The following is a 22820-nucleotide window of genomic DNA, read 5'->3' on the forward strand; positions in this document are numbered from 1 at the left end:
TATTTTTTCATGGATGGTCCAAATAAGATAACTGTTTCACAAAATACGACATATAAGACCGTCTCACACAAATTTTTGCTTTACATATTTGATATCATTGTTTCAAATTTGGATGAGATTTTAATTTTGAGATTCAATAAGAAACTTATCTTTTTAACTTATAAAAAAATTAACTAAATAAGAATTGATATCTCATTTTTAATTTAGGGACCGATACCATACAAACGAGTGACTTGACATTTCAAGCTTCATGCCACCCATTTACCTTATACGACAGTGTGTGACTATTATCTTGAACTTTCCACTGATTATGATGGTTTATGATGTAATTGAATCAAATTGAGTTGAGTCGAATATTTATAAAATTTTAATTTGACTCGAATGAAGTATATTCAAATTCGAGTCCGATTCAAAGTTCAGATTTTTTTTTATTTTTTTCTCGAGTTCGCTCGAAATCTTCGAACATATTCGCGAGTTATTCGAGCTATTGTTCAGATAGTAAGCCTCGAGAACGAAGGTTCGAGATCTCGAAACGTCTTAGTGGCTCGAAATGTATATATTTAATATATAATTATATTATAGTAATAAAATATTAAGGTTCGAGAACTATCGAAAAAAATACTTTTAACTCGAGTCTGGTTCAGAAAAAGTTCGAACATGTTTAATTTGACTCAAATACGTTAAATTCACATACAAATAAAATATTAAGGAACTATCGAAAAAAATACTTTTGACTCGAGTTCGGTTCGGAAAAAGTTCGAACATGTTCAATTTGACTCAAATACGTTAAATTCACATACAAATAAAATATTAAGGTTCGCGAACTATTGAAAAAAATACTTTTGACTCGAGTTCGGTTCAGAAAAAGTTCTAACATGTTCAATTTGACTCAAATACGTTAAATTCACATACAAATCAAATATTTATCGAATCAGCTCAAAAAACTTGCAAACGACTTGTTTATAGTCGGTCCTATGATGAACCTAGATACTCACAATCCCGACTCCTAAATCCAATAAAGGTCAGTTAAGAAAATCAGTCGGCACCGGACTCGACTCTGCACTTGCCCGACTTTCTTGGATGAAATTGAGTTAAAAACATAATTAGAGATTGTTTGTCTTAGCTAGGCGTGGGAAAAAATACCGAAATACCGAAAAATCGTGTCGAAAAAAATACCGAACTTACCGAAAAAATAGGTATACCGAAAATTTCACCGTACCGAAATTTTCGGTATCGGTATCGGTATGAAATAATTTTTTTTCGATATTTCGGTATACCGAAAATAATTTTTTATTATTTTTTTTAAAATTTAAGTTCTATATACCAAAAAAATGTCGGTCGGTATACCGACAAAATTTTCGGTGTCGGTACGTTACCGGTATGAGTTTTTTTCATACCGAAAATTCGGTATATCGCACATGGTATCGGTATGAAAAAATTTCATACCGATATTTTCGGTACGGTATACGGTACCGTAATTCGGTACGGTATACCGTACCGTACCCACCCCTAGACTCTTAACTTGTGACTTAAATTGAAAATGAACAAATCCGAATGATTTGTTGTGCGAAGAACATAAACAAAATTAAACTAATATGACATTATGATCAGTAATGGAAGGCAAATCATAATGTCACGGTCTCGTTAGGCTAACACTCGAATTTCCATAATTTCCTTCATGTTACGATTCTTGTATCCTTGTATCTGAATTTACATTAAATAATAAGGAAAATAGATGTTAAGTAGTTGATAACTTAGTGAGGAGTAAATATGATTATATATTCATAACAATAAAATATTGATTTATTAGTGCAAGGTTTCAATATTCATTGACATGTAATAAGGATAAAATGTTGTGACGAAACATAATGTCAATTATAATGCAAGGATTGTTTAGGATTTTAGAGTTTATGTCATGAGCTAAATGAGCCAGCGCGATACTTTTCTCTATGTATCCACATAAGATCCGTACAATCGACCAAACAAGAAAGATTAATGAATGTAAACAGCGAAACGAGTTTAAAATGTTTATTTGGGCCAACAGAAATTTCAGCATGGTCTCTCTGTAAGTATGACATCCCCTAAATTTCAAACCACAAGGTCCACTACAACATTAATATACACTCGAAAATAACAGCAAGTTTACAATCAAACAAACCATATCCTACAGCCGCATAAGTCAGGACTAGACACGACATATCACAAATAATCCAAAACAACATAAAAACATCACAATACAGCTACACAGGACACTTCCCTGGAAAAAGTAACAAACTAGTATAATATATATAGATATCTGGGAACTTTGACACCAACAGAATGACTACTGGGTATCACTCGATGACGTTCCACCAGACGCTTCAAATCTCCTGGAATTACCTGCTATAACATCAAAAACAACCACAACATAAAAAGAAAACAGCGGTAGACCTTAGTACGGCAAACCAGAAAAATTACGATGTATATAAAAGACATGTAATAATACCAAGTAAATGCAATGATATGCGATGCATGAATGGTAACAATAGAATAATGGATACCAAACAGAGTCCAAACGAATAGCATTAACAACAGTAGCAGTTGCCACCCATGCCAGGAATGCAGCATCAAATCGCCGCTCGTCCATGCACATAGCATCGGGAATGCGAGTAGCTAAGTCGCTCGTCCCTAGCTGTCATCTGGGAATGTGGCTAATCCTAACTAACTCGTTCTTCTGATGACTTGGTATATATCTCAACAGAATCAACATAAATCTCTGTCAAATGAGTCAAGGCTCAATATGTTATGTCTACAATTAATGCATGAATGCATCAGAATAAACATTCAAGGCACATAATAATAATAAAACATCAACTGATTATTCTTACACGCCAATATAAGCATAACCTACCATATAAATTCGCTATAAACTTCAATATACTGCATTCCAACTGACTAAAATAATTTAAATCGTAGCGGTTAAAAATCGAATTCTCGACAGCCTATAAACACATTCAAAATCTGGAATTTCAAGATTAATACCTCAAGAATCGAGGCTTGAATGCACAATGGTGATCTCGCGGAGGTGGATCATCGGAAATGTCGTTGGAAATATTGTTCACAATCAGAAAACAAGCTGGATAACAGGAAAAAATCTTAATACTTCACTTATACTGGCGGCACGACGCAATGGCTGCAGAGAGAAGAGTATTAAGCAACGGGATGCAAGGCAGAAAGAAGATCTTTCTAGAATGAGAGATCTGCTAAGCTATTTTATCAAATGGGTTGGGTAAATCATTAAATGGAAATGGGCTGGGCCCAAAATTTAGGTATTGGGCTCTCACAATTTAAAAGTGACAATAAATCATTCGTCGAACCGAAATGTTCAATGTGAGTTGTTCAAATGAGTCACATGCCCAAGTTGATAACTCGTTGATCATCATTAGACTCGTTTTCCATACTAAAGTCCTATTGTCCAATGAACTAAAAATCCAGATCATTGTCCTTTATTATAAGGCTTCAATCAGGTATTCAATCAACCTCGGTATTCAATTAGTAATTGGTAACATTCGAGAAAATCGAATATGCAAAACAATATGACTAGTGAAATGATACTATACACAATATGATGTAATATATATGTTGGGGGTATATTAATTATCTCTGTTAGAAGAGCAATCGAATATTGGTGCTTGGGATGCTAAGATTTGTGGGAATGAACCAAGCGAGGGTTGGTAAGAATGTGTGTTCAGGGGCCCACTGAGGACGGGGAATGATTGTCGATTTTAAGAAGTATAACAGACAAAGTGTGGATCATAAAAAGACTTCTAGGTGAAGAAAAACATGAATAATTCATTCAGGCCCCACACTAAAATAAAGAAAGCTTAAACGAATTGATAGATACTACTCGTGCAAATAAGGTGCATATTCTTTTCGTAAGCATATGATTTTAAAAGTTCAAAGTTACATGTGCTTGATTTGAAGTAATTTTGGGATGAGTGATATCATGAAAAACTTATCAGAGAGCGTGTGAATGAAGATATAAACACACTAGAAAAAATCTTCTCAAAGTGAAGACAACGTCAACTCGAAGAAAACATCTTGACCATTACGTCGTGATCCAAGGACAAAACCAGACGATCAATCCTACCAACAATATATAAACGGTACATACATTTGTAAAAAAATATATTGTGAATTCTAGATCAAATATCAAAATAAGATATGATATCGAATGAAACTCGCACTACACCTAGTACCCCCAAGGAGGCCCGAGTCATGGGTATTGAATGATCTCGGGTTATGGATTATATCATAAAATGTTTTGGGCCTATCCGATAAACATCCGAGCAAATAAATGCCCGAGGCATCATCTTCCCGGGCTACTAGAAGCATGGGCTTTCAGACGATTTCGTGGGCAATGGCTCTCTACCCGGATTATCTCGATAATAGCACCTCATTCGAGTGCACAGGCGTGTGATACTTATCTTGATAATCATTACTGCCAAAATTATATGGATCTGATAAGGTAGAAGGGTTGGTGTCAGAAAAGCATACTATGGGCAACCATCTTGCCATAATTAGTAGGTGGACAGTGAAAACAAGGTCATCATTGATTTTCTTGCTATAAATATTAGGTTTGCTTAACATTTTGGAGGACACCTAGATATTGCCCACATCGTTTACTCTCTAGAATCATATATACCATTGGCACATTTTTCTCTTTGCCACATTGGTTTTTTTCGTTCATCTGCTGACTTTAGCATCATAGTGGTCACGCCAGACATCTCTCTGGTCTTCATTCACGTGATTATCTTCGTGTTTGTAGGGCATAACCAACCTTTTCCCGAGAGAAAAACCTTTGTTTTGGACATATCTTGATGTTCTCTCATCCTTTATTATTTTCATAACCCGATCCGGTGAAATTGCTCACGCATCTCACACACATTTTTACCCGGTCACATCAACACCTCACTTTTATATCTTATTGGATTGACTTAATCTTTAAGTCCAAGTAACACAAAATTCGTAAGATATAACAGAAATTACATATCACATTGTTGATCCAAATTAGTGTTTAACACTTAAAACGTTATTTTTGTACGAAACCTGTCTGGCAACATAGACTCAAGGCTTTAAAAATCATCATAATAATTATAATATCCATCAAAATATTACAAATTTTTTTAAAGAGTTCATATTTTCATGATCTAAAACTTTTATTAAAAACTTTTCGAAAGTTCTAAACCGAGTTTGTCCATATTTTGATTTTCAGAAATAATGAACAGTGGTATTTTGGTTGTCGTGAAACCAAGGGCGGGGGGAGACTTGTGGCCACCTGGCTGTAGCCCTGGTAGCCCAATTTTTTTTAATAAGTATGTATTAGTTTTGGTCCAGTCCAGTGGTCCAAATTACAACTAATAAATGTTTCTCAAAATAGGCTTTAAAATGATTTATCATCCCCAAAATGCATACTATATTGTTTGATATTGTCAAAAGGAAAAAAAATAGAAGACACGCAGACTTATAGAAACTTTACAAAAAAATATTGTTAAACCCTCATCCCAAGTCCCAACCATCGTGTCACTCATCTCCTCTCCCAGCATCAGCCGTGAGCCGCCGACCCGTCGCACCAGCTTATCCCTGAATTCCGACCACCGTTGCGAGATCAGCCATCGATAGCTCCAAGCCTCTTTCTTCAGTTCTTCATGTGCGCCTGTGCCGAATTGAAGAAAAATCCACTTGATTTCAGCTTCTATTCTTACGTTCGATTCTTGCTCGATTTTGGTAATGATTTTGCTTCATTTTATTTGTGGTGTTGTGGTGTTGTGGTGTCGGAAAACTTTAGGCCACTTTGGGCCGTTTCCAACCATTTTTCTTAATGTGAACAGTATTTCCGGCAACATTTCCGACAAGTTCTATGTGCACCAACACCATGAGACCACTGGTGTTTCGATTTTGAGGTATTGAGCTCGATTAATCACAGTCCTTAGATCGATTACAAGCTGCTGAAAATTGAGATTTTAATCGCTCTAATTTAATTCCTTTTCGCCGAATTTATCACACCGTTATTGATAGTATTGGGTATTCGTTGTAGGTTCGACGATCGGAAGTTTTTGAGGTATAATTCGATGAGTCTATAAAGTATTTCAGATTTAATTATGTGATATTTATGAGAATTCATGGTATTTCAATATGTTTGGATGATTGGGTTGATTGTAATGCCAAGAAATAGACGAATATGATCGAGAAATCTTTACATGTTCTTGAATTATTTGTTTATCGAGCATTGTCTATTATTAACGTTAAATTTATCTATGTACTTTATATTATTCGATTCTAATCTATATTTAATAATTTTGTTTATATTAGGTTATTTTAATGTCAAATCAAGAGAGAAAGTGGAGAAACAATATTTTATCATTCTTTCAGCCAAGAATTGATAATCCTTCATCATCCGAGAGAATCGATGCTCATGCATCTATTCATATTGAGGATCTCGAACCTCCTTCTAAATCTCAAAAAGTTGTGTTTGATGAAAGTTCCCTTGAACGAGATCCTAGATTGCGTATTTCGATGTTGCGACACCCTGTTAATCATCGTGATGAAATTAGACGAGCTTACATCAAAATGGGGCCATATCAACCTAAATTGTCAGAATACCCACGGCGTGAATCAGGGAAGCAGCATCGTCGATTTCAATATACATGGTTTAGAAAGTTTCCATGGTTAGAGTATTCTCCTTCGAATGATGCAGTGTTTTGTTTTCCGTGCTATTTTTTTGAATTAAGTGAAGCACATCAATCTACATTTATAATTGAAGGGTTTAGAAGTTGGAAACATGTTAATGATGGAGCAAAGTGTGTTTTTTAATCTCACATGAGAAGTTCTAACTCGACACACAATAAATCTTCAAAATCTATTGTTGATTTGATGAATGTCACTAGTCATATAGATAAAGTTATGAATCGAGAAACTTCTAAACATGTTAAAAAAAACGGTTAAGGCTTGCAGCAACAATTGAGTGATTCCATTGGCTTAGTTTGCAAGCATGTGAATTGAGAGGTCATGATGAATCTTCATATTCCCAAAATCGTGGTAATTTCATTGAGATGTTAAAACTATTGGGGAAATAGAATGCTAGTATTGGTGATATTATCTTAGACAAGGCTCCGGGAAATGCAAGATATACCTCACCAGAAGTTCAAAAGAATTCTTGCATATTATTGGTAATAGAGTCAGAAATAAAATTCGTGATAAAATAGGAGATTCTAAGTTTTCTATTTTGGTAGATGAAACGAAAGATGTATCTAACAAAGAACATATGGCTATAATTTTGAGATTTTTTATGCCCATGATTTTTTGCGAGAGCGTTTTTTTTTCAGATTGTGAAAATTCATGACATCACAGCTGCAACACACAAGAAAGAAATATATGATATCCTCCCTAGATATAATCTAGAAATTCATAATATGTGATGTCAAAGGTATGATGGTGCTAGTAACATGAGTAGTACTTTTAATGGATATCAAGCTTTATTTCTTAAAGATTGCAAATATGCATATTATGTATATTGTTTTGCCCATCGACTCCAACTAGTATTAGTTGCAGTAGCTGAAAATGAGATTTTATATAGTTTTTCTTTTCAAATCTGACGACTACTGTCAATCTTGTTACATCTTCTTCCAAACGCAATGCCGAGTTACAATTTTATCAAGTTAATGAAATTGCACGTTCTATTCTTGCCGGTGAATGCGAGACTGGGCGATGAGCTAATCAGATTGGTATTTTGCATCGAGCAAGTACTATTCGTTGGAGATCCCATTTTGATTATATTTGAAGCTTGATAGATATGTATGATGCAACTATTAATATGCTCGAAAACATTATCCTTGATGGTGTGAAACCCCGATTTTTTTCAGGAGATAAGAATTTTGATAATAAGCCTAATTTTGGGATAAATAAACCAAGATCTAAGATTTGATATTATACTGATACCAGATAAAGATCTAAGATTTGATATGATACTGATACCATATAAAGATCTAAGATTTGATATGATATTGATACCAGATAAAGATCTAAGATTTGATATGATAATTATCCTAGATTTAAAGTTTAACTCAAATTTCAAACACAAGGATAAAACACGATTGGGATAGCAGCCAGCCCCTATAAATAGGAGAGCCATGGCATTAGAAATTCATACCTCCATATTTTTTAAATTTTCTCTCTAGTTTTCCATAGGAATTTTAGAGACTTTGCTCTCTTAGTGTGCCGAGTATCGAAGCTCTGAAGCAGTCCAGATCCAGGCTCAATTTCGAAATCCTATCATCACCAGATCTCTTCTTTTTTTTTCTCGAATTATTCAAGGTAAGTGGGTTTTTGTTATACTATAATTTGAACACTTTTCCTTCATAAGTACGTTTTTGTTATGTATATATTCTTCGTAAGTGAATTTTTGTTTGCCACACTTGTTCTTTGAAGTGGGCTTGCGTTTAAAGAAATTATAATTTGTGTACGAATCTCCATTCAGTTTTTGAAAGTTCGTTCGAGCATAATTCCTTGTTCATGATATATTTTCATTAAGATTTGTCAAGTTATTATGTTCAAATCACTGTTATGATTCGATTGGATATTGGAAAAGATTTCCGAACTATGACCCTTATACAGTGGGATGGTAACCGTTGTATGGCCTCACTCCATAGAGTATTAACATATTGGACATGGTCTCACTCCTCAGAGGATTAACATATAGGAGACTGATATTAAGAAACCATGGAAATGAGATGACTTTCAGTGCTATATGAATATGCTAAACAAGTATGATGTACGAGTATGATATGTGATGACATGTTATGATTATGAATTATGAGTATTCGTTATTATTCAAGTTACGATATGCTATGTAAAATTTGAATTCAAGTATATGTATATGTTGTTTCATGTCTCGAACGGCCTCTACTTGCCGAGTATTTCTTTAAATACTCACCCATTACTTCCTCTCCACCCAGATAAGAACGAAGAGCAAATGGATGAAGAAGAGTAAGAGCAATTTTGGGGATGGTAGAAGATCCCGAGTTATTCCAAAAGTTTTAAAGCTTAGTTTAAGTTTATCGCTTCCGCACTATTAACACATTTTTTATTAGTTTATTTTGGTATTTAAGTTGTAAAGACGATTTTTTTTGTTGATTATGAGAAATAAACTGGTTTTGGTATATACTGTACTATGAGACTTGTTGTTTGATGATTATGTGATTGTGGAACAATGCCGACATCGACTAACACAGGTCTCGGGGCGTGACAGATGGCACCTCTACTTCAATGCGCGCGGAAGCTGGTAGTTCATTAATAGTGATGAAGTCTTTTGATTTCATTTTTTTTTGCATTTCATGCATAAAATTACGGGGATCACAAATTTTCTTTTGGCGTGCCTTGAATCAAAAACTCTTGATATCATAAGTGCAATGGATTTGGTCTCTACGACTAAAGAACTTTTCCTGAGATTGAGAAATGATGATTTTGATATTTTTCTTTTGTATGTAAAATCATTTTACACAAGATTGGAAGTTGATATAACGTAGATGAGTTCTCATTATAAGCATTCTAGTCGTTCATGCCAGAAAAAAAAAGGATACCATCATAGTTGAACATCACTTTCATTATGATATATTTAATGTTGCAATAGATTTTCAGTTGGAAGAGTTGAACACTCATCGATGAGACAGTTGAACTTCTAATTCTCATCTCTGCTTTGGATCCAAAAGATAATTTTAAATGGTTCAACATTGACAAGATTTGTATTGTCACTGAGAAGTATTATCCCGAGGACTTCACTGAACAAGAAATGCATCATTTGAGGTGTCTGCTACAACATTTTGAGCTCGATGTAGTTTGTCATAAAGATTGTCAGAAAATGTCCACTATCTCAGAATTGTGCCAATGGTTATTTGAAACAAAAATTTGCAACATTATAATTTGATGGACAAGTTGATCCGTCTAGTTTTAACTTTGCATGTTTCCACGACAACTACAAACATGCATTTTCGGCTATGAAACATGTTAAAACAGTTCTTCGTAGTAAAATGAGAGACTGTTTTCTGATAGATTCTATGATTATCTACATTGAGAGAGTGTTTGCTTCAATATAGACTCAGATTCTATAATTGATGAATATTATACTTCGAAGAATCGTAAATCGCAGTTTCAATAGTAAGATTATGTCTATACATACTATCTTTTAGAGATATTCGTTTTATTTGATCTTCATTAAATTTTCTTGCAGGATGATGAACATATAATATTACATTGTCAATGTTTTGTCGGTTTCTGAATCTTACGAGTTCAATAACCAACATATTGAAGATCTTTTTAATGAGAAATTTTTTAAGACTACGATGAACATGCATCATAGTTATGATTTTAGCTGTTATGGATTATTTTGTTTTTTATTAAAAAAAATTAGTCTAGGTAGATTTCAAATCCTGGTTCCGCCACGGCGTGAAACAATATGCCCGATAAAATTTGGGGCAATCGGCCAACGTGGGATGTAAAATAGATAACATTTTTGAACAACTTTTATTTGACATTTGCGAGTCAAGACCAAAAACAATTTGCAGTTGTAATAACTGAGAGCATGAAATGTAAGATCAGATTAGTTTAATACGTGTTAAATCAAAGTCTCGCATGTCTTTCTAGGTGCTTGGATTTTTTGGCTGCGAAGCTATCTCCCTCGCTGTTTGATACAATGAAATAACACTGCTTTAATTAATTTAATTATCTTTTGACGAGAAATCTTTAAATGTTTTATTATTAATACAATTTTTTGGAATTAAATGTTTATTATAATACATATTTATTGAATAAAAATACGATCATCTTTCTTAGAAATTGATTTAATGAATAATTTGGTTATATAATTAGTCTAAATTTGTTCTTATTGATATAAATTGGGTTTTCTACATTCAATTTTCTACACATTTAATGTTAGTCATCCTCTAGATGTTGATTCATTCAGATTTGGATTCTCTGCTGTGTTGAAAACACAGCACGCTGTACACTTTTTAGACGAGATGATCACATGATAATCTCGTTTAATCTGACAATTTTTTTAATTTATCTGATATGATGTGATATGATATCAACAACATGATCACGTGATCATCTCGTGTAAAAAGTGTACATCACTAAATACTGTGTTTTCAACACAATAGATGACGTGATCATCTCGTGTCAAAAGTGTACAGTATCAAATACTGTGTTTTCAATACAATAGATGATGCAAATCCGATAATACATTGCTGGTATCGTTGACTTGAAGCATGATATTTGTGTAGCAACGGTTTTGGGAAATCATGATTATTAATATATTTAGGGTGTGTTTGGTTCAATGGATTAAATAAAGATAGATTAATAGTCAAATATTTATCGTTAAAATTTTAAGATGTTTTAATATCATTTTGACCCGGTTTTAAGATCCAATTTTATTAATCAAATAGTTATCCATAAAATTGGATCTTAAACCGGGTCAAAATAATTACTAAAACAACTTAAAATTTTAACGATAAATATTTGACTATTAAGCTATCCTTATTTAATCCACTCAACCAAATACACCCTTAGATTATAATTTTAAAATTTTTTAATTTTTAAAATTGAATCATTCAGGTTAATTTCAATTTAATCCAAAAACAATATATAAAAAAATGTAAAATGTGGCTCGTCACCATATGTCAATATGTCAGTCACCGTGTCAGCTTCCCATTAAAAAATCCGACAAAGTAAAAAATGACATCAAGTAAAAAAAAATTTAATAATGTTGCAGCCATTAGCGGACAATTACAGCGTCCGATATTGGTGCAAAATGCCACCACTTGAATTACTTTTAAATATTTTTTAATTTTTAAGTTATTAATAAAAAATATCTTTCTCCGTTGTCATCATTATCGCTACTATTTATGATATATAATTCATTGTTTTTTGTGATACCAATCTCAGATATCTATATGTGTGAACGAATAGATTCAATTTATATTTGAAATGAAAAGTAATACTTTTAACATAAAAATATTATTGGGTAATATCAGAAATATGTATCAGAAATTAACTCGTGAGACTGTCTGACATAAATTTTTGTGATGTATACATGGGACATGAGACATTGATACAAAAATTGAACGCTAAACTTATTTTCAAAGTTTTTTTTTTAAAAAAAAAACAATCATGACAAAATAAAGGTAGGGTTATTAGACCTAAGACACAAGGAAATGTATTCAGAATCTAATTCTGAATATCCTGAGTTAATTTGCCATAAAAAATACAAAAAAAGAAGAAGCTGTTCTTGAGGTTTAAAAGGATGGAATCATACACAAAATCTCTATGCCCCATCACATTCTCTTTTTTTTTTCTTTTTCCTTGAAAAAAACTATATTTTGACCAAAAAAAGAATTTTTTATAAGGGTCAAGATTTGACCAATGATATATAAAACGAGAAATAAAAATGACGTCAAATAATTTAGGATATTACGACACTAAGTTTTAAAAATGAGACAAGATTTAAGATTCCAGATTAAATTATAACAAATTTCTTCTTCATTTAAAAATGGAATAAATGAAATCCAATATTTTGAGTATTAGGTCTCTTGTGAGATGATCTCACGAATCTTTATCTGTGAGACAAGTCAACCCTACCAATATTGACAATAAAAAATAAATTTTTTTTATGAATGGTCCAAATAAAAGATTCAACTCATGAAATTGATCTCGTCTTACAAAAATTTTTGTGATATTTTTTTACTTTAACTCATATTTTATCATTAAATACATTAACAACAAATCCGGTTCTTTTATGAAAACCCAAATTCAAATTTTCTATCTAGATAATGAATATGGTGACAAAGAATAGTTCAAATTCACGTGTGAATGCACCTAGAAAAAACAAATCGTTCAACCACTTGATATATTAATACACATAACATAAAATCTTATATAAGAGGTTGATGTTTTTTTTTAGCGCGATAAATACTTGGAGGCACTACGATTTCTATTTTTTTTAATAATATAAGATGTTTCAAATATTATATTTTTACATAATTTTTTTATAGAGAAGAAAAAAAAACACGGAAAAGATTGATGTTGTGGCAAAATCTATTATTATAGTATATATAGATTTATACGAATAACAAGAGTTCAACGTTGTGTTATAACGTATTTTGAAATCATAAAACTTTCTTAAATGTATTTGTAAAAGAGTTTTTCAATAAAATATAAAAATAATGGCAAAAATTTGTGTGAGACGGTCTCACATGTCTTATTTTGTGAGTTGAATATTTTATTTGAGACATCCATGAAAAATATTAATTTCTATGCTAAGAGTATTACTTTTTATTGTGAATATCGTTAGGGTTGACCCGTCTCACAGATAAAGATTCGTGAGACCGTCTAACAAGAGACCTACTCAAAGATAATTTGGCAGAAACTCGTGTGAGGCTGTTTCACGGGTCGTGTTTTGTGAGACGAATTTCTTATTTGGGTCATCCATGGAAAAATATTACTTTTTATGCTAAGAGTATTGCTTCTTATTGTGAGACGGTTTCACGGGTCGCATTTTGTGAGACGAATTTCTTATTTGGGTCATCCATGAAAAAATATTACTTTTTATGCTAAAAGTATTACATTTTATTGTGAGACGGTTTCACGGGTCGTATTTTGTGAGATGAATTTCTTATCTGGGTCATCCATGAAAAATTATTATTTTTTATGCTAAGAGTATTACTTTTATTGTGAATATCGATAGGGTTGATCCGTCTCGCAGATAAAGATTCGTGATACCGTCTACAAGAGACATATTCAAATAATTTTATAATTTAATTTACCTTTTTCATATAAAAAAAATATAAATAATAAAGTCGTGTCAAACAAAACGAAGGCACGTGATGCATCATCCATCATACTCCAAACACATCCAAGCGCTACAAGTTACCATAAATATAGATTTCAGCCATTTGCAGCTTCCCTTCCTCTGCTTCTCAACTTCAAGAAACCTATTATATCCTGCTCCCCTTTTTCCAAGATTTCATTTTCCAGCATCCACTCCCCGATTTTTACACTTAGACTCTGTATTTAACATCACCTACCAATTCACCCCACCCCAATCTCTCTATATTCTGCGTGTTTTCTTGAATTCCTGTTGGTATACCGGTGCAACATGGCTAAGAATCCCATTTCAGGTAGATATTTTCCGTTGCTTTCTGTCTGTGCAACTATTTGATGGTATTGTATGATGATTTGGTGATTGGTTGAAAGGGTTGGTTCATTTGGGTGCATCGATGAATCTGATTTAGTGTGCACTTTCATTCATCTTCTTGATTTTTGATGCGTTGGATGTGTGGGTCATCCCTCGTTGAATTTGAGTGGCTGCTTACTTGGATGATCTTTATGGCCTTATTTTTCAAGAATATATAATTGTTTTCATGTTCTTTTTATAATTTCCAAAAATTGCGATTTCCTTTTACGTTTCATTTTTTCAGAAGCATACATCATTAGAAGGGATTGGCATTTCTATCTGCTCTTCATGTTTATCTTATTTCGGGCTTATTCATGGTTATTGATATATGCCACGCTCATGAATTATTGTTAGATCAGTTAGTTTTCCGTGGTCCAAGGAGCCCCTATACCCCTCATGATTGAATGGTAGTGTATCGTGTGTGTATCACCCGGTGTGACATATGGAGTTTCGAGGAAACAATAACGGTCGAACTTGATCCATGTCTATTCATGCCTTTATCGAATTCTTAATAGTTTTCGGGTTTGAGTGATGGTTAGAAATTAGGCTACTGTAATATATACCAATAACCTTTTATAGCATGATTCTGTTGATCTATCGGCACATTAATTTTTTATCATTTGCGACTTCACATAGGACTTATGGATTATTTGGGCATTGCAGATGATTTTAAAAATCTCTCCCTGAATATAAATGGAGATTCAGTCACGAAAGGCTCTCTAGTTGTTTGCTTTGGGGAAATGTTGATTGATTTTGTTCCTACGGTTGGTGGAGTTTCTCTCGCTGATGCCCCTGCATTCAAGAAGGCTGCGGGTGGTGCTCCTGCTAATGTCGCTGTTTGCATAGCTAAGCTGGGAGGTTCATCTGCTTTTATTGGAAAGGTTCGTAACTTAATGTAGATTGGTTCATATTTGTCGTAGCTTTTCAGATATAGGAATTTCTAGAAACGTGCCTGGATAATAATCCAATGTGTTCATGCCTTGATGTGCTAAATTGATATATCTTGGTAGCATCTAAATAAATGGCATCGAATAGAGCTGTCTATCTTGATCATATTTGGCTCAGAAAATCCCCATCATTTGCTTCTCAGGTAGGTGAAGACGAGTTCGGGCGAATGCTTGCAGACATATTGAAAAACCACAACGTAGACAATTCTGGTTTGCGGTTTGATCCCTCTGCAAGGACTGCACTAGCATTTGTCACGCTCAGAGCTGATGGTGAGCGGGAATTCATGTTCTACCGTAATCCGAGTGCTGACATGCTCTTGCACGAATCAGAACTTGACGTAAATCTGGTGAAGAAGGTATGATTTTTTTTCTTTTGGGCAATGAAGGCGATTTAATATATTCGAATGGAAAAATTTAGATTTTTGTTAGAAAATATGGATTAAATTTCAAAACATTGTATCATTAGCGGATTTCCTCCCGTTAGATATGCGCTGAGCCCTGCAGATTATGGCTATTGAGCATGCTTATTTTTATAGTTCAAGGACATACATTTATTGAATTCAGGCGGCCATCTTTCACTATGGTTCAATCAGTTTGATTGAAGAACCAAGTAAGTCAACACAACTTGCTGCTATTGAAATTGCCAAGAAATCTGGTAGCCTAATTTCCTATGATCCGAATCTGAGGTTGCCTTTATGGCCTTCCAAAGAGGCCGCTAGAAAAGGCATAACGAGCGTTTGGGATCGAGCAGACATTATCAAGGTATGTAAAACCTACAAGAGGGCGTCTAAATTAGAAGGTTTTCTAGCATTTTGCTGTAAGATACTTGTATTTGTATGCTCATGAATGTCACAGATAAGCAGTGAAGAGATCTCATTCCTGACCGAAGGCGATGACCCGAATGATGATAATGTGGTGTTAACAAAGCTTTTCCATCCGAATCTACGTCTGTTACTTGTAAGTGAAGGAAAAGCTGGATGCAGATACTACACTAAGGTATGCTTCTGCTTAAGTAGTTTCAAGAAATCAAAAAAATTGTTGGACATATAAACTTATCAGTCTGTCGGAACAAGATAGCTGAAACTGAACCATAATAAACAATAACAGCAGTGGCTATTCATCGTTATATTTTCACGGCTCGTTTCTGAAAAATTGTCAACATCGACCAAATTATGTGCAGAAATTCAAGGGAAGAGTCCCCGGTATGAAAGTGAAGTCCGTTGACACAACTGGTGCTGGTGATGCATTCACGGGTGCAATACTATTTTGTTTAGCTGCATGCTTGAATCTTTATGAGGTAACGTCATTTATTTAAAAGCTGGATTTGTTCGCTTTAGCATCATTAGGTTTATGCTCAAGATCTTTTACGAGTTTCTATCGCGCAAAATCTCCCGACAGGACGAAGATAAGCTGAGAGAGGCCCTCTTCTTTGCAAATGCATGTGGTGCCCTCACCGTGACAAAGAACGGCGCGATCCCAGCCTTGCCTACGAAAGAGGAGGTCCAACAAATTGTGGCAGAAAATTCTAACAAATGAGGAGATACAAGAAACGACATCATAGTATTAATCAGCTTCATGTTTTGCGGGGAAGTAAACCTGGAATATCAGCTGTTGCAGTAGAAATAATTAGATTTGATGGAAATTGTATGAATCTTTGAAGAGTTGTAGTTTTTAATATGAACAAAATGTATCCGCCAGCTTTTTTACAATAAAATCTTATTTCACAAGAGGAAGTTTTTATAATTTTTTTCACACATTCATTTGTATTGAAATTTTGTTTTGAGGAAAATATATTTTTTATATTATTATTATTATTATTATTATTATTATTTATGGCAAACTTTATAGTAATTATCTTAGTCATTTTAATAAATAGATAAAAAATTCTTTTTTCATATTGCAATAAATTTAGTATTCATCCTTATTTCAATTTAATTTATTTTTGAATATCCGGAAAAATTACGAGTGCCGGATTACTTAGTATAAATTAATTCAAGGGTATCCGTCACGTTTCCACCACCAGATTCTGCCTCGGTTTCCATCAGATAATTCCTCGCCACTTTGCACACCCATCTTCGCCGCCGGGAAGAACGGTTTACTTCCTCGTCCGAGTCTCCACCCTTCTGAATCTAGAGGCGGCGAACGAAGATGTGTGCTTGATCCGTCGGATTTGTATCTATGGCTACAAACAAGAACAACAATGCGGGTTCGTTGTTGCTGCCGGAGATCGGGCCAGATGGACTTGCCCGAGAATCTCCGGTCATCGCCTACACTGAGAAGGTCTTTCGGAAACACATTCAATTGCGCACCTAAATGCTAAATGATAATGTAGTGGATTTTTAAATTGGTATGAAAATCGTGAATTATAATGTACTGATGTTTGATATGCTGGGTTTTATTTAATTTTAGGTGATTGAGGAAGAGCAGCTTCAATTGAGGAAGTAAGTTGACTTTTTGCCTCTTCTTCTTTTTGTCTTTAAGATTGAAAAACTGGATAACAATTAGCAACCATGTATGAAAATTTACTTTCTGGTCTTATTGGCTGGATGTATGGTTTTGTTCTCTGATCTTCCTATGCATTTTAGCAATGGGTACAAAATCGTTTAAGATGAGATAGAAACTGCATACACAAGGACACGATTGAATCAGAAACTATCGTCTGTCTGTTAGGTATTTTCTATCATATAATACTTGTATTGATTTGAATTTGGAATAGACATGGAGAAATGAGGATGAAAACATACAGGGTTTTAAAAATAAGCGTGATTTCTGTAGATCCTAGCAATCAAGACATGTTTTCGATCATAACATATCCTTTGGTGAAAGTTTTTATATCTGTCTTCAAATAGTAGAGTAGGCGCTTAATGGACCATAACCAAAATGGGATGACCCTTAACGTGCAACCATTGATGACTTAAAAAAGATTAACCCATTCGGTTCAACCGATGATTGCTCTTATACCATGCAGAAGTTTGTAACCCACTTCCATGATTTGACTGATGAAATGCATTGTGGGAGGAAATGATTTCCATTTTCATTGACTTCTATGCAAGATGTGGATATGTTCTACCCTTTATCGTATAATCTAAAAAGTCCTTCGAAGTGTGTCTTAGGACATAGAAAATTCTTTTGCTTCTGTTAGGGTAGGGATTTCATTTTCCTGTATAACTTTCTACTGGAACTTTTGTTCTTATCATCCGGTAATGCTATAATTGGTGCTCCATTCAAATATCTTCAATAGCCGGAGAATGCAAAATTACCAACTTTTATTAATGCTTTCAAAAAGATTCAACCTTATGTATATGGTATGCCTCTATTATTGCTGCACAGTTGCAGATTTATATGAATGTGTTTTATGCTTGTCTGAGCTCTTATGTTTCTATGAATCATCTCACCAGATACCCAAATTTATGTTTGACAACCATTAATTGTAGAAGTGGCACCTCAAAATTTAGAAACGTTCTTTCCTCTGTGACTGATCAATTGGGCCATCCTGGAAACTGGTTGAAATCCATGCCTCTTTGTTGATATTTGATAAGATTTCACAGGTATTTATACGGTGTATGGCTTACTGGGATTAACAAAATATTGTTTCATCCTTTCGGATAAATTTGTGGTGTCAGATACATTGAAGAGAATTACTCGAAGATTCGTGATGTTGAACGGGAACTAACAAATCTCAACATGGAAATGAAGCTAACTTCTGGTCCAAAGAAAGCTGGTATAGCATTATGTGGCAATTGAATAGATTCCATTGATTTTGCTTATTATTGATTCCTTTTGTTTCACATTATCAGCACTTGAACACATGCGAAAGAAAATTGAAATGTCAACAGAGAGAGTTCGTGTTGCTAAGCTGAAAGAAGAAGAAGCAAAAAAGGTATGCCGCTCTCTCTCTCTCTCTCTCTCTCTCTCTCACTTTTGTGATCATAGTAGTATACACATGAAACATCCTTGTATCTATTTCATGTATTGATTTTTCTTGTTATTTGAAATGTTGGATTTTTGTGCCTGAATCATTTGTTGAGATGGAAAAACTTCGTTTCACTTGAGAGAAAGTTAAAAAAGTTGGAACGCAGTTTAATATTGAAAACTGACTGGTAGAAGAAACACTCCTTTTATCACTAGGTCTGGGAAGCAGCAGCGAAAACTGTGCAGGATGAGGAAGCTGTGAAACAGAAGCTTTGTGAAGATTTGAATAATCTGGTGCATATAAAGACAGAGGCCATTTATTCTTACATTTGTATTTGTATTCTATATTTATTTTTGTGTAAAACAATGATTCTTTCAGGTTCAGGAAAGCAGTAATGCCCAGTTCGCCAGACTAGAGGAATTGAAGCGTAGGCTGGAGGCTCTGAACCCAAACAGATCGTCTACTTATGTTTCCCATGTCAGATTCTTGTTTGCTTCGTGTAGAAATTTTCATGATTTGTCTTTGTCTTGCTAAGTATTTATACTTTTTAAATTTTTATGGACCCTGCACGTTATCTAGGAGTACTTTGTGACTTGTGAGAAGGAACACTAATATAGTTCCCCAAAAATCTGACGTCAAGTTTGGACATGACAGCTGATGCAATATAATTAGCCAAACACAAAACCGATTGCAGCAAAAGAAGATCTCATGGAGATGCATGGCATGAAATATCTTTCATACGTTTTTACATTCTATTCATTGATTATTTTCATGATCATGATCAACTTAAATTTATAGCTCGTGTTCATTTTAACTGCTTACATGTTAGAGTAACTGCAACAGAAGTGAACCCATTTACTCAAAAGATCATAGGCAATCCCGACAGCCCAGGAAGGAGGCTTAGTTTACAAGACTTAACAGGAGAAGGATGAATGCCTAAGTAGGGAGCCCATAGTTAGTTACAATGCACATGAAAGGAGGACAAAGGGAGAAAATTAAATATGAAAGGAAGAGGGAGATTAAGTCATTCTGGTAATTTGTTTGGGTTCTGTGACTAGCTTTTACTGGGGTCTGGGCCGGGAAATGAAATCCCTTGTACAGATGCAACTCTGGGAAAGATATTGTTAACATATGCCATTATATTTCAGCTTCTTCGTTTTATCTTCTATTCTCTATTGTCGTTAGTTCGGTAGGAATTTTGTGGTTGCTACATTACAGTTCTTCAGAATTAAATGATGAACTAGATTATATATACTTTGAGTTAATATAGCAGAATATGAGTTGAAAATTGACCATGAAAGTTATTCTTTTACCTTATTGCGAAGTGAGATAAGAACTTAGGCCAAAAATGCACATGGGATTAATTAGAAATTTTAGTGAGCATATAGTGTTATTTTAAAAATATCATATGGATTTTGTTGGACATACAGTGTTATTTAAGAGAGATCGTATGGATATTGTGCATGTTAAATGCACCGACTTATATGTGTCATACATTTTCGATGCACAAACAGTTTTTTTTTTGAAGCATTGATATGATTTTTTTAGTCTCTGATGCCACCAACAATTGCAATTGCATTTTCGAAATTCTTTGTAGAAATTATTAAGCCTTTGTTGTGTTCATTATTGTTAAATGCAATCGCTGGTTTTTCCATTTTTTCAAACTCAGAAAATTACTTTTTCATGATTACCTGCCTCGGAGATGCATCGGCTCTATAGTTTTTCAGGACTATAATCTTAGAAAATCTTATGATTTTAGTTTGAATATTAATATGTAGGATGTGGATCAAACACCAGCTCAGATTAATACAACTCAAGTTGGTTCTGCAGCTCCAAGCACTTCAGAGCCAATCATTGGATCGGCGGGTAGTACATATGCTGCGAACTCCCATGTAAATGGCCAAAACCAACAACCTCCTAGTGATGTTGAGGGAAGAGGGAAGAAGAAAGGTAATGTTCAAGGAAGGGTAAGAGGAATTGGAGCTCTACCTAAAGGTAGAGGTCCTGCTGCGTCTGGTTGGACCGGGGCTGGTTTTGATGTAGATGGTCGGGGTTGAGAGCAACATTTGGTGAATATATTTCTCTTACTAGATGCGTTTATCTGGAGATACAGTGCCGTTCAATCAGTTGTCTTTATATTTTTATTATTTAATTGGATTGGTTCTAAAATCGTCATCCCAACTTAACATGTCATTAAAGTTTAAGATTTTATTTTTTTAGAATAAAGTTTACGAAATTATTACAGTTTACACTGAGAAGAGCACTTACGTTGAATCATAAACTCAATATTATCTATACAGAGTTTCATGTCAGCGTTCTTTTAGGGCGAAATTGTTATCTTTTGTTGTCTCTTCACAGTCCAGTGAGATAAAGTAGTTAATCTCATGAGATTCTAACATGCATTGAAGTTTATGGTTTTCTTCTTTCTGTAATATGGTTGGACATTTAGAATTATGGATTCAAACTGCGAAGAAACGGGAAATTTCGATCCCACTCCCCATGTAGTTGGAACCATTGGATGTGGTGGATCTCAAATAAGGTCAACCGCATCCTACGGTTAATCTTATACTGAGTGTTTTATCTAATTGTAGGATAATTTGCCTGAAGATACAACGTTAGGGAAAATTAGCATTTGGCAAAGGCTGTTTTTTTGATACCTTTTTGTGCTCGTAAAATTTTTCATCGCTCTTCATCATACCCTTATCTATTACTTCTTCCATCTTCTCGTCTGGTACATCAGCCACCTTAGGATCCACAGCCCCAACTTCTTTTCCACTTTGCAGAGGAATGGCCTTACACTATTTCTTTGGGATTTACCTTTGTATTACTAGGAAATTTACCTCTATTTTGGTCCTTCCATGCACTTGCAAAATGTTCTATTTGTACTTCTAGATACTTCATTGTGCTTAAACAACAGTCATACCGAAAGTATATATAAAAAAATTCATTCTGTTTTAATTCCAAGGCCAGTTATTACCAATACTAAACAAATCTCTCGAGACAGTCAAAGAGACCAGGAAAGATATATACAAAACAAATCCTTAAACACAATAAACACCAACTGCAACATGTGTCTGGAAATTCAAGACATCAATGAATACCAATAAACTTCAACTGCAACATGTGCTACTTCTTCATCCTCTATATTTGCAACAATGTCTGAGGTCCTGTGATTTCTAAAGTCTGTCATCTTTTCAACAAGTCGAGGTTCAGCATCCAGTCCTCTAGTTATCTGTAAGGTTAGGCAACAGTTTAAATTCTCAACTATGAGTCGAGTTGTTTCACCGAACTTTATTTGGACTATTCCAAACAGAAGTTAAATTCTTTATTTTGGTACGGTATCGATATATATCGTTTATACAATATATATATATATATATATATATATATATATATATATATTATATATATTATTTCGGTATTTCGGTATATACCGAAAATTTCAAATTACATACCGTTACCATACCGAAAATTTCGGTATCGATACCATACCGTACCGAAAATTTCGGTATATCAAAAATTTCAATAAATTCGGTATTTTCCGGTACGATAACTTCGTTATGCCGAAAATTCGGTATTTTTTTTCCACTTCGTATCAACAAACGGATCGCGTGTCGAGAAACACCGATCTATGACTATATTAAATATTAAAAAAACATAAAACCAATTTTATTAAATTAAAGGTTCTTACAACCCT

At 34.0% G+C, this 22820-nt stretch overlaps 2 protein-coding genes and 1 long non-coding RNA gene across 4 annotated transcripts; all 3 read left to right on the forward strand.

The window, feature by feature from the left end:
• The first annotated feature begins 5549 nt into the window (after positions 1-5549).
• LOC140806893 (uncharacterized) lies at positions 5550-6629 on the forward strand. Its single transcript, XR_012112596.1, has 3 exons — positions 5550-5766; positions 5871-5942; positions 6352-6629. It is a non-coding gene; the product is annotated as an uncharacterized lncRNA (long non-coding RNA).
• Positions 6630-13967: 7338 nt separating this feature from the next.
• Positions 13968-16943, forward strand: LOC140806573 (probable fructokinase-7). The gene is made up of 7 exons (XM_073163127.1): positions 13968-14207; positions 14927-15144; positions 15354-15566; positions 15775-15972; positions 16066-16206; positions 16391-16507; positions 16609-16943. The coding sequence occupies exons 1-7, from the start codon at positions 14186-14188 to the stop codon at positions 16744-16746; spliced, it is 1047 nt and encodes a 348-aa protein (XP_073019228.1). The 5' UTR covers positions 13968-14185; the 3' UTR covers positions 16747-16943.
• Positions 16944-17199: 256 nt separating this feature from the next.
• Positions 17200-21973, forward strand: LOC140806574 (uncharacterized). Of its 2 annotated transcripts, XR_012112589.1 has the most exons (8): positions 17200-17490; positions 17620-17651; positions 18834-18931; positions 19008-19090; positions 19339-19416; positions 19502-19600; positions 20902-21312; positions 21955-21973. XR_012112589.1 is itself a non-coding variant. In XM_073163128.1 (7 exons), the coding sequence occupies exons 1-7, from the start codon at positions 17389-17391 to the stop codon at positions 21178-21180; spliced, it is 771 nt and encodes a 256-aa protein (XP_073019229.1). In that variant the 5' UTR covers positions 17200-17388; the 3' UTR covers positions 21181-21372. The 2 variants fall into 2 exon arrangements, 1 of the variants encoding a protein (XP_073019229.1); XM_073163128.1 differs by lacking the exon at positions 21955-21973 and having other exon boundaries at positions 20902-21372.
• The last annotated feature ends 847 nt before the right edge of the window (positions 21974-22820 follow it).

The sequence above is a fragment of the Primulina eburnea genome, chromosome 12 (genome assembly GCF_022965805.1).
Source record: "Primulina eburnea isolate SZY01 chromosome 12, ASM2296580v1, whole genome shotgun sequence".
Classification (NCBI taxonomy): Eukaryota; Viridiplantae; Streptophyta; class Magnoliopsida; order Lamiales; family Gesneriaceae; genus Primulina; species Primulina eburnea.